We start from the raw sequence: 16,539 nt of genomic DNA, 5'->3' as shown, positions 1-16,539 counted from the left end.
TATTTTTCTGATTTTCCCAAATTTTCCATGGTGAACTTACATTATTTATTTTACAATTAAAAATAAATATGGTTTAAAATATATGTATATACACACAAAGTGTGGATTATTGCCTGCTGCTGAGAAGACAAAACATGAAAGTCTCCTTGTAGCATGTCTAGGAAAATTTTGAGCTTTGAGATTTCCTGTGGTGAAGTTAGATTATTTTTCTAGAGGGAAGGGACAGGACAGTTCATTGTAACAATGCATGGTATGGGAGAAAGAGTAGAAATTGAAAGAATAAAGAATGTCCAAGGATGACCAGTAGGCTTTCCTGACTATAATTGAGAACCTCAAATCTAGCTTATATCTCTGGTAATTAGCTGTTTGGGTCCACTAACATTGTGTGCATATCTCTCTATCTCAGTATCTGTCACGCTGTTGTGTGATTTTTCTGCCTCTCCCATGGCACCAGGGAACTACAGTACAGCAGGGATTTTTGTCTTAGTAGCTTCGTATTTCCTGTATGTGGCACAACACCATGGCACACCGTGGACGCCCAAAGGTGCTCATTCAATGTTTATTGAATGTTCTTGAATACCACTGGAAGAGATGTCAGCAGTTATATAGGAAGCTATCAAATGAAGAAAGCCTTAACACTAATGATTAAGGGTTTTAATTAGATAAGAATATCATGACCCTTTAGAGAAGAAACTGAATATACAGTCAGGGAGGTCACGAGAGAAGTTCCTGCAGCAAGACTGGTGGGAGATGGGAAAGCTCCTGGAACAATGGTATGGGTAAAGAAGGGAAAAGGGAAGAGCCAGCAATGCTGGATAGTTGGGTGACTAAAATCTTCCCAAATTAGCTTTTCTGAAAGCCAAGTTAAAAAGCAGATGAAGCGGAAGTTTAATAATAATATCTTCTTTGGTTATCCCTCTTTTCAGACTGCATAAACCAAGAGCCCAAAGACAGCAGCCCTGGAGAAGAATGTGATGGTGAGAAAAGAAAGCCCCCTCTCCTTTCTGACTTGCGGGGTTTAGTTTAAGATATGTGAGCTTCATGCTGGGACGTGCAATTTCCAGGCTGGGAAAGCAAAGGTGGGAGGAAGTGGGGGGAGGACTTCTTAGGGTCAAGTCCAGCCTCTGTCAACTCATAGCTGTATGACCCTGGGCAAGTGACCTGATTTCTCCAAACCTCAGTTTCATCATTTGTAAAATGGACATAATAACTATACGTACCTCACAGATTTGCTGGAAAAATGTTGATAAATCTCTTATCCCAGTGCCTGGTAAATAGCAAGCTCTTGATAAATAAAAGCTATTTATTATTATTTTTCCACATACAAAATGAGTAACATGTTGCATAGAATCACCATGGTTCCCAGTTTTATTGAGATATAATTGACATGCAACATGTGTTAAAGTGTGCCACATAATGATTTGATATCTGTATATATTGTGAAATGATTATCACAGTAAGTTTAGTTAATAGCCTCACATAGTTAAACAAATTTTTTTCCTAGTGATAAGAACTTTTAAGACAGACTGTCTTAGCAACTTCCAAATATACAATACAGTGTTGTTAATTATAGTCACCCTGTTGTACATTATTACATCCCCAGGACTTATTTATCTTATAACTGGAAGTTTGTACCTTTTGACTCCCTTTACCCATTTCCCCCACTCCACCACTTCTTTTTAAAAATGCTCCCAGTCTAGAGATCTCTCTTTTGCAGAATCTGCATCCCTACCAAGAAGTCCAGGGTTGTGATTTTTGCCTGTCATGTCCTATGTGCATATTAACTGGGCTCTACAGCTCTTGTGTTCTGTTAGCATTCCTGTGGCACCAGCCTGCAGCACGTTTGCCTTTGACTGTGGCCCCTACAGATTGTGACAGCTGTGTGATGACACTCTTGAACGACCTGGCCACCATGGGTGATGAACTCCACCTGGTCAAGTCTCAGCTGCACGGCCTGAGAGCCAGTGCTGGCTCGCTGGAGCAGATGAAGCACTTGGAGACCCAGATCAAGGACCTGAGGGTAAATACCCTGGGCACCCAGCACAAATGCCAGGCCCAGAATAGCTCTTTGGTGCATAGATGCTGCATGCATGAGTGCCCCTCAAGCAGGAGAGGGGGAGATGTTGACTGTTTAAGGCTCGGGGGGCTTTCCTTCCCCTGATCCAAATGATGACTAGGTTTTTACTGCTGGAAAGTACTAGTGAACACACAAAACTGATACTTCTAAGTGAACATTCTTTACTTACTGCATGTTTCTGGGCTAATTTTTCTTCTAGAACCCTTAGCTAAGTATCTTGCATTCAGAAGAATCAAAAACAGATTTGTATTACATTGGTATTCATTCTTTAAATGTTTGATGGAAATCTCCAATGAAGCCCTGTGGGCCTGGGATTTTCTTTGTTGGAAGATTTTTTTGTTTTTTGAGTTTTGTTTTTTTCTTTCAATAAACCGTAAGTCCAATCTTTAAAAAATAGATATGGGACTATTGGGGTTATCTATTTCTTCTTGAGTGATATTTGGTAATTTGTGCCTTTCAAATAATTTTTTCATTTCATCTAAATTATCAAATGTATTGACATAAAACTGTTCATAGTTTTTCCATCTTATCCTTTTAATATCTGCAAAATCTGTAGTAATACCCTCTCCTGCATTCCTGATACTGATAATTTATGTCTTAGCTCTTTTTCTTGATTATTCTGGCTAGAGGTTTATCAGTTTTAATGATCTTCTTATTTCATTGATTTTCCCCATTATTTTTCTGGTTTTGATTTCATTGATTTCTGCTGTTATTTTCTTCCTCCTGCTTGCTTTGGGGTTTAATTAGCTATTCATTTTCTAGATTCTTAAGATGAAAGCTTATCTTACTGATTCAAACCTTTCTTGTTTCCAATATAAGCATTTAATGTTATGAATTTCCCCCAAAGCACTACCTCGGCTATATTGCACACATTTTGAAGTGTTGTGTTTTCCATTTTTGTTCAGTTCAAAAGATTTTCTAATTTCCTTATGTCATATCTTTGATCCCTGAATTATTTGGAAATGTGTTGTTTAATTTCCAAACTGGGCATTTTCCAGGTAACTTCTTGTTATCGATTTCTAATTTAATTCCGTTGTGTTCAAAGAACATACTTTATATGATTCCAGTTTTTAAAAATGTGTTGAGGTTTGTTTCATAGCCCAGGATATGGTTCATCTGGGACAATATTCTATGTGCACTTGGAAAGAAGGTAACTCAGAGGATATCCAAGAGGAGAAGTAATAGGGCCTGAAGTGCCCCACAGAGCCAGAGTCAGGCTCCCTGGGGGAAACTGAGGGCACTTCTGCCTATGAATGGAACCTTAAAAAAAAAAAAAACAAAACCTTGAAACTGCCCAGTGTTCATTGTTGAACAATGAGTATATGAGAAACTAGAAAAGCTACAGACCTGGACATGATTCACAAACCAGGGTCTGTACTGGAATGTGACATCCTCAACATCACAGTCCTAAGCTGCCAATGTAAGACCTGGTTCTGGCCTTGGGGATCATAGGTGGGAGTGGTGATGACCATAAGATCACTGGTCAGGGCACAGAGAGTGCAGAGAGAAAGGGAGACAATATTTACCTGCAGACATTGGAATAGACAAATATCAACACAAAAGACATCCAACAGAAGCAACCATTAAGAGATGAGGTCCCTTGGGCGCCTGGGTGGCTCAGTTGGTTAAGCAACTGCCTTCAGCTCAGGTCATGATCCTGGAGTCCTGGGATCGAGTCCTGCATCGGGCTCCCTGCTCAGCAGGGAGTCTGCTTCTCCCTCTGACCCTCCTCCCTCTCATGCTCTCTGTCTCTCATTCTCTCTCTCTCAAATAAATAAATAAAATCTTTAAAAAAAAAAAAAAGAGATGAGGTCCCTCTAGATAAAATGAAAATCCTAAGACAATCTGAAAATTACTTTGAAGAATAATGACTCAATTGAAAGAACAAGAAATTAGAAAATTGTTAAAAACACTAGAAACCAAACAAGAGGGGTAGATATGAAAAGATCCAGTTAAAAATCATGGAAATGAAAAAAAATTTACTCATTGAAGTGAAAGAATTCAGTAGAGGAGATAAACCCTAAACTAGACATAGTGAAAGAGGCTTTGGGGAAAGTTTAATAAGTGCTCTTGAAATGGCTGATTCTAAACCCATTAGTGCTTATAACTGAGTATACAGTTGACCCTTGAACAATGTGGAGGTTTGAGACACCGACCCCCTGCACAATTGAAAATCTGCATATAAATTCTGATTCCTCAAAAACTTAACTATTAGTAGGCTACTGATGACCAGAAGCCTTAGCAATAGCAAAAATAGTTAACACATATTTTGTGTATGTATTATATACTGTATTCTTATAATAATACCTAACTTTTTCTAATTTTTTTTGTTATTTCTAGGCTACATGGTTTATCTTTGAGTTTTTTCAAATTGTTACAAATCTCCAAAAAATTTTCCAAAATATTTATTGAAAAAAAATCCAGTTGTAAGTGGACATATGCAGTTCAAACCTATGTTGTTCAAGGGTGAACTTTATATGGCAAAAAATCATGCTAGAAAAATGGCTCTTTTCCATCCCATCAGGGTAAATTTTAGCCCGTGATTTACAGGTTTAATATAGAGAGGAAAAAGGCCATTTTGTTTTGAGAGAAAAAGAAGTCGCTGGAGTCACTTTGATGTCATCAATATAACCCTGCACTTCTTCAATGAAGGACAGGGATCCAGCATTTTAGTGCCGGTCTTACGAGCCAGACTCTGTGATAAGTGCTTTATTGAATTCTCACAGTGTCCTATGAGGAAAATAGTGTTATCTTCATTTACCAGGCATGTTAAAGCTAAGTAACTTGCCCACCATCACACAGCTAGTACAAGGTGGTTCTAGAATTTGAACCAAGATCAAATTCCAAAGACCACGCTTTACCCACTGTACTTATCCAGGTCTATATAATGATATGCCTCAGCTTTCCCATAGTAAAATTAAAATAGAACTGTCTTCTTGCTGGATCACACATACACTGTGAAAATTCCCTAGGAATAAGTGTGAGAAGGGGAATAACATTTTTGAATGTTCATGTGTACGTGACACTTTAGAATATCATCAAAACAACCCTGCAGCTTAATATTATACTCCCCAATTTACCGATGAAGGAGGTAAAACTCAGTAAGGCTTATCTACAAAGTGGCAGACCTCGGGTTTGGACCTAAGCTGTAAAGCCTGTGTTTTCCCCCCAACATTGGCTCTCTCACATGCAAGTGGAGGTAATAGTATTGCTTTTTCCTGTACATTTCTTTAAGATATTAACAAGTTTTTTTTCCAAAAAAATGAAAACAATCACTACTCTAGATATTATGTGCAACAATGCACAAAATGACAGGGAACCTGGATTCTGGTCCCTAAGCAATCACTGATCAGCTCTACAGCTGTGGCATGAACAAGTCACCCAATTTCTTTGGGCTTCCATTTTCTCATTTGTAATATGACAGCATTTGATTAAATGAGCTCTCAGTTCCCTTCCTGCCATTAGGTTCTTTGAATCGAATGGGTCCTTCATTAAAGTAACCTTAGGCACTGCTTTTAGTATCATAAAGTTGAATATAGGTTCAAAGCAACGGAATGTATTATAGTCTGGAAAGTAATACATCAGGTAGGTGGTACCACCCTCATTTCTTTAAGGTTAGGTCACTAACTCAAGTAAAGTATCTCTTGTCTCCTTATGTTTTTAAGTTTATTTTAGAGCCTTGTCACAATTTGCGTCATAAAGTAGATTCTTGGGGCACCTGGTTGGCTCAGTCGGTTGGGCGTCTGACTCTTGATTTCGGCTCAGGTCATGATCTCAGGGTTGTGAGATGGAGCCCCGTGTCGGGCTCTGCACTTAGCGCTGACTCTGCTTAAGATTCTCTCTCTCCCTCTCCTTCTGCCCCTTCCCCACACTCTCTATCTCTAAATTCATAAATAGATAAATACATAAATAAATAAAATCTTTAAAAAAAAGTAGATTCTTCAAGTAGCCGATTTCAAAGAATCCAGTCTTTTCCTGTGGACCAGCATTGGGCTTGCTAAATGAATCTTTGTGTATCATTACCAGGATTACCAAGTGGATAGGACTGATGCCAAATTTCTGCTCTAATGTGAGAATAACTTTGCATGTTACTTTCAGAATCAGTTACTCACCTACCGTTCTGCCATTTCAAATCATGGATTAAAAATGGATGGTCTAGAAAAGGAACTGGGTAGTTTGAATCGCGAATTTGAAACTTTGCAAGAAAAGGTAATGTTAAGTCAATAACGTTAACTGTTGTTGTTGTCCCCAAAATATTGTTTGTATTCCGCCATCAACATGGTTTGTTGCTAATCAATGTATTTTTCATATAGGTTCAAGTAAATTCTAGAAAAGCACAAGCATTACAGAACAATGTTGATCGGACAACCCAAAGTGCAAAAGAGCTGGACACCAAGATTAAAAATGTCATCCAGAATGTGCACAGTAAGGAGTTACTCAGTCCAATTAAATATGTTTTTTATTACATAGCCTGTTCTGTGCCCTGAAAGAATTTCTCCTTAAGAGTTCAACATTATGAAAAAGATCCTGTAGTGACACTAAAAAACTAATATGAACCCTCCATAAAAATCTCAGTGTTTTTTTGTTTTTTAGTAGTCGACTGGAGTCCAGAATTCCCAGTTTAATAAACTACTCAATGTTTTCTAGTTCTCTTGAAGCAGATCTCTGGGACAAGTGGGGAAGGAAACAACCTGCCTTCAGGGGATTTTTCCAGAGAGTGGGCTGAAGCAGAGCGCATGATGACAGAGCTACGGAACCGCAACTTTGGAAAGCACCTGAGAGAAGCAGAAGCTGAAAAAACAGAGGCTCGGCTCTGTAAGGACATTCCCAAATCCTTGCTTGCAGTCCATTCTAATGGGCTTGAAATACAGCGTGCTAAGTACAATTTCAGGTCCCCGGGTACGGGTGGAGAGGCTCGTCATTTTACCGTACAGGACTTTATTTATTTTAAAGATTTATTTATTTATTTTAGAGGTGGGGGGGCAGAGAGAGAGGGAGAGAATCTCAAGCAGACTCTGTGCTGAGCCAAAATCAAGAGTTGGACGCTCACCTCACTGAGCCACCCATGAGCCCCAGCATACACGACTTTTAGAGCATCACGTGAAAATGGGTAGCCCTTCCACGCTTCCAAGAGGTGGTAAGAATATAACATCTTACCATCATGCAAGAAAAAAAGATTCTTCTCCTAAGACATTAGACACTGGGACCTCCTTTTCCTTTTTAACTACATCTTGATTCTTCCTTCATTCAGCTCCACCCAACTTTGTCATGATACCATTTTTTAATGGTCACCTCACCACCGTCGGGGTTTGGAATCACAAATTGATATTAACACTACTATTGCAGAAACCAAACACTGGGCATAGATACTGAATATATCTAAAGGTTCTGCTTAGGGAAAATGCCTCATTAGTTCAAAACTGTGAGAAATATAAGTCTGTTGCATAGTTTTTCAAATACTGATCTTTCTTCTCTAGTAAAATGGTATGTCAATGGTTAATATGCAGAAGGTAACAGTTTTCTTTTAGCATTTGTGGTGTTCAAATTTAATCTTAATCTTTGCTTTTGCCTGAGGAGACAGGGTTAGTTTGCAGTTAGTAGTAGTTAGTAGTAGTAGTTAGTAGTAGTAGTTAGTTGGTAGTGTTAGTAGTAGTGTTCGGAGCGTGTGCTTTATACTTTGCAGGTCTTATTCAAGTGCCGAGACTGACTGGCCATACAACTGAGTTTCGCGGGCTGTCCTTTTCCGTATATGAAACCTCAGACCGGTGGGACTGTTTTCCTGTGGGTTATGTGTGCGCAGACAGCAGGCACTGCATAAATGTTAGTTTCCTTTCCTGTTCACTTGCAAGTTCAAGGAAAACCATGAAAATGATTGGAAACTCAATCTTCTGTAGTCTTTATAGTTGAGCTTCAAGGTACTCATCTCTCAAGTGAAAAAACGTGATGTATTCCAGTGCTGAATCGGATAAAGAGCTGGCTGGAAGAGCACCAAGGGGAGAACAGGGCACTTGTTAAGAGTATACGGGATTCTCTACATGACTACGAAGCCAAACTCCGTGACCTGCATGCCGCTGAACAGGAGGCGGCTGCGCAAGCCAAGCAGGCCACTGGCCTCAACCGAGAAAACGAGGAGGCTTTGGAATCCATCAAGGTGGGTCCACGGTCAGCATCTGCACGCTTTCATTAATGACAAGGCTGAGGGAGCGGGGATCTTTATCATTAACAAAGCGGCCTGGCCGGGGGCCCATCTGTACATTGAGTCTGTGCGCACCTGTCCGTCCAACAGATGCTCATCAAACAGGAATCAGGAATTAAAGGCAACACCAAAGTCATTCCTACTCCTCAGCCACCAGAAAAGATTGTGAACTTAAACCACAGAGAAAGCGGAACAAATTGCTTTACCCCTGGCCCGGGCTAATGGAGTACTGGAGGAATAATGTTGCCAAGTAGATGAGAAATGAAACCAATATTGCTATAATTAAATCCAAGTATATAATATATGTTTTAAATAACTGGCTTTTTGTGTCAGCTGGGTAAACATCATTATCATAGTCACCGGCAAAGGCATTTTAAGCCATTATCTGCCTTACAGGAAGTAGATTAAAATACGGGCCTCATGCAGGAGCTGCAGAGACAGGGTTTGGGGCTCGAGATTTCATAGTATATGTATTTTTCCAGTGGTGCACATTGTATGCTGAGATAGCAACACGAGTGTGAGGCGTTACAAAATGGCAGTAAGGTCAGAGTGGAATAACACAGGACTGACCCCCAACAGGAAGAATTTGGTAAAAGAAAATAAATAATATCTTAGTAGATGGCAATACCCTTAACTCCCGAAGCCTCTTTAGACAGCGACTCTGCTGTTGGAAGTCACTGATGATGATGGAGTGTGATCCAATTTTGTGGGTCTCGGAGCTTTGGCGGCTCCTTGCCTGGCCTTCCCAGGTCCTGTGTGCCCTCTTGTTGAGGACGTTGAAGCACCTCTGCGTCCTCATGGGGCCTGGCACGTAGAGCATGGTGGTGGTTGGTGCTGATTTGTTTAGTGACAATCCCTCGTTCTGCTTCACAACCCAGAGCTGACTCATCTCACTGGCTGAGTCGCACTGGTATAGAAAGCTTCTTCTACAGTGCTAACTATTGTTTCCCGGGCATGGAGTTTGAGGAAACCATGAAACCATGACAACACACCCACACAGCAAAGTGAACTGATTTCCCCTCACTCGGAGGCTGCCTAGATGATCTTTAAGTTCAAGAGAACGTTCTGGCTCTGAAATTACTTCTATGCTGTGGTCTAGTTATGCCTCTGCCTTCCGAAAACATATCATGTAGTTCAAGCAGATATTCTTTTTATTCTCTCCAGACACAGGTTCAAGAAATGAATTCCCTGCAGAGTGATTTCTCCAAGTACCTAGCCACCGCGGACTCTTCCTTACTGCAGACCAACATGCTTTTGCAGCGGATAGGGAAAAGCCAGGAGGTAGAGACAAAACTCGTTCTCCAGAAAATTGAAAAAACGTTCAGATCATATCCGAGGAAACTAGGAGATAGGCTAGCCTGTGTTTTTTCTGCAACGTATGTCTTTTAGATGGAAGGAAATAAACCAAAGTGTTTACCCTTGGGGTGCAGGGGTGCGAATGAAGTGTCCTCCCTGTGTCTATTCGTACCACCTAATTAGCCCACAGTGAGCAAATGTTGCTTTTGTGATAACAAAACAAAATTGGAATGCTGTTTTTAAAATATCAAGCCTACTTTTATTAGTGGGACCTATTTAGGACTGATCAAAGATTGACCACATTAGCAGCCCAACAGGTATTTGGAAAATATCTTTTATAATAGCTATTTTTAAATAAGAAAAAACTTTTAAACCAGAAAAAAACAACTTTACACTAATGATAACTGTGTGCTTTTATAAAATTTATCAAAGGGGCTACCCACCATAAGAAAAATGTTCAAATGGTGGGAAAACTTAGAAAAATATTATCAGCACCACTACTGAAGTAATGCATCCCGGGAGCCTGAAGTTTATGACAGAGTTCAAGAAAACGGCATGTACATTCTTTGCTTAAATTGACACTGTCTCTGTTTACCTGAAAACATAGGAATATGAAAAGTTAGCTGCCACTTTAAATGAAGAAAGACAGGGGCTAAGTGGCAAAGTGAGAGAACTTTCCCAGTCCGCCAGCAAAGCGTCCCTGGTGGCGGAGGCAGAAGCGCATGCGCAGTCTTTACAAGTGTTGGCGAAGCAGCTGGAGGAGTGAGTGACCCCCGAGGTCTAACTGAACGGGTAGCTGGAGCCTAGCGTGAAAGCCTCCCCGACAGCTGGGTCTCCAGAACAGGGTGGAGGGTGGGACCCAGGGCCCAGGGCCCAACCCCACCTGCAAGAGGGGCTTGATTCCCAGATGCGTCCTCGCCACCTCTGGTCTCCCATTTGCGCACTGAATCCGAGGGGGGGGCGGGGCGCGGTGATGGAGGGGGCCTCAGCTGCAAGCAGTGGGGGCTGCTGGAGTCCTTCAGCCACATTGTCTTCCAGGATCAAGAGGAACACCAGTGGGAACGAGCTGGTGCGCTGTGCGGTGGATGCCGCCACCGCCTATGAGAACATCCTCAACGCGATCAAAGCGGCTGAGGATGCCGCCAACAAGGCCACCAGCGCGTCCGAGGCTGCCCTCCAGGTGGGCACCTGCACTGGCACCTTTTCTTTTTTGTAAACACTGAGGACGATAACCAAGCATTATTTTAAATCAGAACTTGTATGGAATAGACTTGAACTTGCTCTAGATGTGGACCGTTTCTGTATTCACTTGACCATGTTGATATATGTAGCATAGTTGAAAGAACCATTTGTAAAACCAAATGGAAATGACACTGATTATCAATGATGAGTAGTATATCCTGCCCCTTTCTAGGAATGATATAGGCTGTGATTAAGTATTGACATTTCCCAAAAAAGATTTTATATACAGTTTGGTAAACATTTATTTCCTGCCATTTGTCTTAACACCTAGGCATGTCTTGGAGTCCTGTGGGATCTTCTCTGCACCATATAATATTCCTATACCTAAAAGTGAACAAAATATTAGACATCAAAGAATTAGGGGACAGGCCTTCTTGGAAGGTTAAAGATGTTTCTCTCCCAAATATTGAAAACCTAAAAGCAATTCAGTTCTGTCTCAGTTATTGTAGAGGGTATTGTGCAAACAACAGGCAGAAAAATGAGACAGGTGTCACATAATTTGTCAGTCTGTCACCAGGGAAGGGTCCACCTCCCCAAGTGACGAGTATCTACCTACAGCCCTAACTGTATCTTTTAAGAAACAGTCTTAAGGCTCCTCCCCACCTTTGAACCTCATCCTTTAAAGGCTGAAGATAAAGGTTTTCAGAGTAGGATGAAAATCTCACTTCACATTTCCTAAGGCATGCCACATGCTCAAGGCTGATAAATGCTTTGCTTTCAGACAGTGATAAAGGAAGATCTTCCAAGAAAAGCGAAAACTCTGAGTTTTGACAGTGATAAACTCTTAAAGCAAGCCAAGATAACACAGAAGCAGCTCCGGCAAGGTATTAGGGTTGGTGGGTAGGGGGTGGCTGGGATAGCCAAGGGCTTGAAAATGACTGATAAGACCAGGAGAAGCAGCAAATTCTAGCAGCAAATGCTCTTCTTGAACCTCAGTGTCAATGCAGACGACACTCTGGAAATTCATGGTCTATTTTATAGATTTAATGTTTCCACCCAACATTCTCACATGTACTAAATTAACTAGAACCTCATGAGTATACATAAATCTTGAAGGCGACAGGCCTGTTTGGGCCTGGACTTGGGGGCCTGTTTCATTTAATCCACATGTGACCATGGTATTGGAGACCCACACAGCATAGAGGCGTGTGCAGGTGTGGTTTCTCTTTCAAGGCCCAGATAATAGTTCCAGGTCACTGGTGCTTCAAAATTTCTTAAGTCCTAGAACCTTAGTAAGTAAAAGTACCAAAATCACTACCATTGTGAAGCATGAGAATTTTTGAATCACACATTTTATCTTTGAAAATTTCCCATTTATTTAATTTTTTACAAAACAATTAAACCATCTCAATCTCACCAAATTCCAGTGTTCTGAAAATGCTGTCTCTTGATTTTTCTCTGGTCTCTCCTGTTCCTCCATGGCCAAGAAGTTATCTTAGGCCCTTTAGTGATTAGATGCCTTCTGACAGTAAATAAATGTATTTATCTTTTCTTTTTTATTTAAAAAAACTCAATGCATGAAAAATTACATCCAAAAAAATGTGTAGTGACCTAGAATGATTTGATTAGCAAATTGCAGGAATTAAAATTTCCTGGTATAACATCTATTCCCTTTACAGAATCTGAGCTAAGAGGTGAGGATTGGTGTTTTAAATAGGGTTAAGGATACTAACTTTGTTGGTATTTTTTTCTTTCGTTTTCTGCCAGCTTGCTTGCTTGCTTGCTTCTTTTTACCTTTTGATCCCCTTCACCCATTTTTCCCACCCCCACCCCCGGGTTCAGGCAGCCACTAATATGTTCCCTGTATCTATGAGCTTGTTGTTTTCATTTTGGGCATGTTTCTAGATTCTACATATAAGAGAGATCATATGGTATTTGTCTACATTGTTATTTAAATCAGCCCTGGAATCATAATTTAAGCCATATATCATCACTTGGGTCTTAAAGCATTCACTGGTCATGTTGCATGATCCTGAAGTGGTAATATTATCAGCTAGGAATGTCTGTGAACTCCCTCCCTTTCACTGAATCGCCTTAAATGTGTCAGTCTGGAAATGAACAGAAACAAACAATGCCTACTTTGTGTGTCTATTTGCTTGGATAAGGTTCTCTCAATGGCACTTCTTTATTATATTCTGACTGAAGAGGCATCCTTTCTGCATTATTCACTCATTCAGTGAGTATGTACTAATACTAAGCCCAGACTAGTACCAGACAATGCACTGTGACACAGCAGTGAATAAGACAGTCACCTCCCTTTCCTTCCCTGAGCAGAGACAATTGCCCTGAGCAGAGTGGAAGTTAAACCTCCCCTAAATGATGAAGCCTCTCCCTCTCTTCATGGGCATTTCTGAGGAGCCTGGGACCACAGGCTTGGGAATGCTCCTGACCTCTGTAACCAGAGTCCGGGGGAGCTGTGGGTCTAGGCACACACAGTGGGCATCTCTGAGATGCAGGTCTGCTCAGTGATCTGCCGATGCTGGCTACTTCAGGCGCCACCAATACCAATGGAAGATCAAAATCCATAGGTAATTGCCTCATGATGCTTTATTGTAGAAATCAGCCCGGCTCTCAACAACCTACAGCAGACTCTGAAAGTTCTGACAGTTCAGAAAGGGCTGATTGACACCAATCTCACTGCTATCCGTGATGACCTTCGTGGGATACAGAGAGGTCAGCATCTCCCTACCCACCAGACTTGGCTTCTTTTGTCGAGCATTTCAGATACTTACACCTCCCTCTGTGTGTGTGCATTAGATGACATCAGTGGTGTGATCAGTAGCACAAAGAGCATGGTCAGAAATGCCAATGACATCACAAATGAGGTGCTCGACGGGCTCGGCCCCATTCAGACAGATGTGACAAGAATTAAGGATACCTATGGGAGCACACAGAGTGAAGACTTCAACGAGGCTCTCACCGACGCGGATAACTCAGGTATCAGGCATCCTTTGGCCAGGACATCTTATCCAGTTTCTGCATTGTTATGTGCTTTGGTTGATTTATTTAAATTCTTCCCTGGTAAAGCCCAAAATTAGAAATTAAAATATTAGAAAGCAGCTTCATGCAATACATTCAAAGAATATGGGCATTCTATTAATTGGAAAGACTAGGTAGAATTTTTTTTAACCCATTAACATTGTTATTGATTTTTCCGGTTATAGAGTGGAGATACAGATCCCTTAATCATGAGGTATTAAAGTATAATTGATATTAAGGATCAAAAAACAAAGATTTATTTTCTTCTGTAGTGGTCAAGAAAGATGATCTGATAACTAGATCGCAAGCTAAAATCCATGATGTATTTAGGAAAGGTATTACCTGACTCTGAGCCATCCTATCCAATATTTGGGAACCAAACATAACACTTGACAAATAGTGTCAATGAGAAGATCTGTATTTAACCTTTTCTCAACTCACAATTATAAATTTGTTTTGTAATCTCACCCACAGTAAAGAAATTAACCAACAAACTGCCCGGTCTTTTGAGCAAGATTGAAAGTATCAACCAACAGCTCTTGCCACTGGGCAACATCTCTGATAATGTGGACCGCATCCGGGAGCTAATTCAGCAGGCCAGAGATGCTGCAAATAAGGTAGGTGTGTCCCCACATTGCCAGGCACTAAGCCTCCATCTTTGAGAAGTCACCACATTCATCAAGAAAGGGAAGGCATTTGTTTACACATGAACTCGTTGTCCTTCTTGCTCTAATTCTTTGGTGGTTTGGAATGTGAAAGTTGACTTCCTCCTGTCAACCTTCAAAAGTGCACGTTACGTTCATGCCCTAAATGATCTGGTATGTCAGAGACCTGAAGCAGTTTCCTCCCCATTGAGTTTATGCAGGCGGGAAGAAGGGTTCTCCTCCAGACCCTCGTTGGGAAGTGTTATTGCAAGTTCAAGTAAGGGTTCTATCCATCAGAATGTGCTGATGTGATACTTCACAAGCCCTAGTTTCTTATTATAGCTTGAAAGTTGTAGAATCCACCTTTCCTGAGGACAGAGGATTATAGCAGATTTTCGTCATTGGAACACAAATTCATCAGCCTTTCTCATTTTCACCTGACAGTATTTACCTGAATTCCTGACACTTCGCTCTTAAGAATTTGTTTTGTCCTAAAATAATATTAATGAAACATCTTGCATTTTTCATCCACCCCCTGCGAGATACTCGGAGACAGAGGGTTGGGAAACCAATTCAGAGTATCACTGCCCTAAGGACACTGTGGTTGATTCCAAGGCTCACTATTACTTCTTTTGAGCCCTTACATCTGGGAAAGAGAAATACTCCCAACGTAAAACCTTTAGCAGCGGGGTGTCTGGGTGGCTCAGTCAGTTAAGTGTCTGCCTTCAGCTCAGGTCATGATCCCGGGGTCCTGGGATGGAGCCCCACATTGGGCTCTGCACTCCACAGGGACCCTGCTTCTCCCTCTCCTTCTGCCTGCCACTCCTCCTGCTTGTGCTCTCTCTCTCTGTGTGTCAAATAAATAAACAAAATCTTAAAAAAAAAAAAAAACCTTTAACAGGAAAACAAAGAGCATAAGGCACAGTTGGAAGACACTACTTTTTCACACCCATTCATGCTTTATATAAACCAAATGAAAAATATTAATGTTTCTAGCTTTTGCCCTTCTATGTTCATTCACTAATTTATCCAACAGAATTTGAAGCATGTAATAACACCATGGTTAAGAGCTTGTTAACAAAACCAGATTGCCTTGGTTTTGATCCTAGCTCTGTCACTTATGAGCTGTGGGACTTTGGGCCAGCCACTTCACCTCTCTGTGCCTCACTTTGTTCATCTGTAGAGCAGGGTACATAATAAGACTGCCCCCATGAGATTTTTAGGATTAAACTAGGTAATGTAAAATAGTTCCTGGCTAATAGTACCATGTAAGTGGAAAATAATAAAATATAACTTAAAAATAAGCCAGCGCTTTTGAGCGCCTGGGTTGTGTGGCGCTCTCCTGGGTGCCCAGGACACAGAGATTAGTAAGCCAAAACCCTGACCTCAGGTTACTCACCAGCTGCTGCATGCGGCAGCTGGTGAGCAGAATACACTAAGAAGCTGGATAAAACTGTGTTAAGCTTGTCTTGACAATACTCATTTCTACCTGGAGAGGCTCAGAATGGTACTAAAGGACACAGAGAAGAATGTTCAATGCGACACAGCTTGTCATCACAAAGATAATTGGAAAAAAGCCAAATGTCCATCAATAGGAGATGGATAAAACTGTGATAAATGTATACAATGAAAGACCACACCACAATAAATATAAATGAGCTGGAGCCAGCAGATGTGTCAATACAGATAAATCTACAAACAGAGTGAGGCCAAGAAAGCAAGTTGTAGATGGATATGTAGAGATACCATTTATATTAAAGTATTTAAAACATGAGTAATAAAACTAATTACAGTTTATAGATAGATGCATTTTAGTAAAAATATTGCAACATGTGTGGACCGTGCATGGGAATCTAAATCCAGGGTAGTGGTGACCTCTGAGATGAGAGAGAGGAATGGGGACAAGGTGAGATATGCAAGGAGCTTCTATTATACCACTCATGTTTAATTTCTTAGGAATGTAATGAATATACAGGTATATTCTCCATTCTTTTTATGTATACATGAGATGGCTTCTTAATTAAAAAGACTGAGAGTTTTCCAGGTTTTGTCAAAGGGCATGCCAGGAAAGACTCAGGATGTGGTTGGGTAGACTGGAGGGTGGA

General features: G+C 40.9%; 1 protein-coding gene across 5 annotated transcripts in view; it reads left to right on the top strand.

Annotated features, from left to right (window-relative positions):
* The window catches only part of LAMA3 (laminin subunit alpha 3), a 254,797-nt gene that overhangs the window by 198,292 nt on the left and 39,966 nt on the right, over positions 1-16,539 (top strand). For all 5 annotated transcript variants that reach the window (XM_032421296.1, XM_032421298.1, XM_032421300.1 and 2 more), the window contains 13 exons: positions 927-977; positions 1,869-2,020; positions 6,176-6,286; positions 6,391-6,502; positions 6,725-6,892; positions 8,032-8,228; positions 9,438-9,554; positions 10,177-10,331; positions 10,608-10,749; positions 11,533-11,635; positions 13,368-13,484; positions 13,569-13,748; positions 14,265-14,407. In XM_032421296.1, coding sequence (XP_032277187.1) covers positions 927-977; positions 1,869-2,020; positions 6,176-6,286; positions 6,391-6,502; positions 6,725-6,892; positions 8,032-8,228; positions 9,438-9,554; positions 10,177-10,331; positions 10,608-10,749; positions 11,533-11,635; positions 13,368-13,484; positions 13,569-13,748; positions 14,265-14,407 — 1,748 coding nt within the window. The remainder of the gene's footprint in view (positions 1-926; positions 978-1,868; positions 2,021-6,175; positions 6,287-6,390; positions 6,503-6,724; positions 6,893-8,031; positions 8,229-9,437; positions 9,555-10,176; positions 10,332-10,607; positions 10,750-11,532; positions 11,636-13,367; positions 13,485-13,568; positions 13,749-14,264; positions 14,408-16,539) is intronic.

This window comes from Phoca vitulina, unplaced genomic scaffold (assembly GCF_004348235.1).
Source record: "Phoca vitulina isolate PV1807 unplaced genomic scaffold, GSC_HSeal_1.0 scaffold24, whole genome shotgun sequence".
In the NCBI taxonomy this organism is placed as follows: domain Eukaryota; kingdom Metazoa; phylum Chordata; class Mammalia; order Carnivora; family Phocidae; genus Phoca; species Phoca vitulina.
The sequence above is the reverse complement of the archived record's forward strand: the minus strand, read 5'-3'. Positions and strand labels throughout refer to the sequence as shown.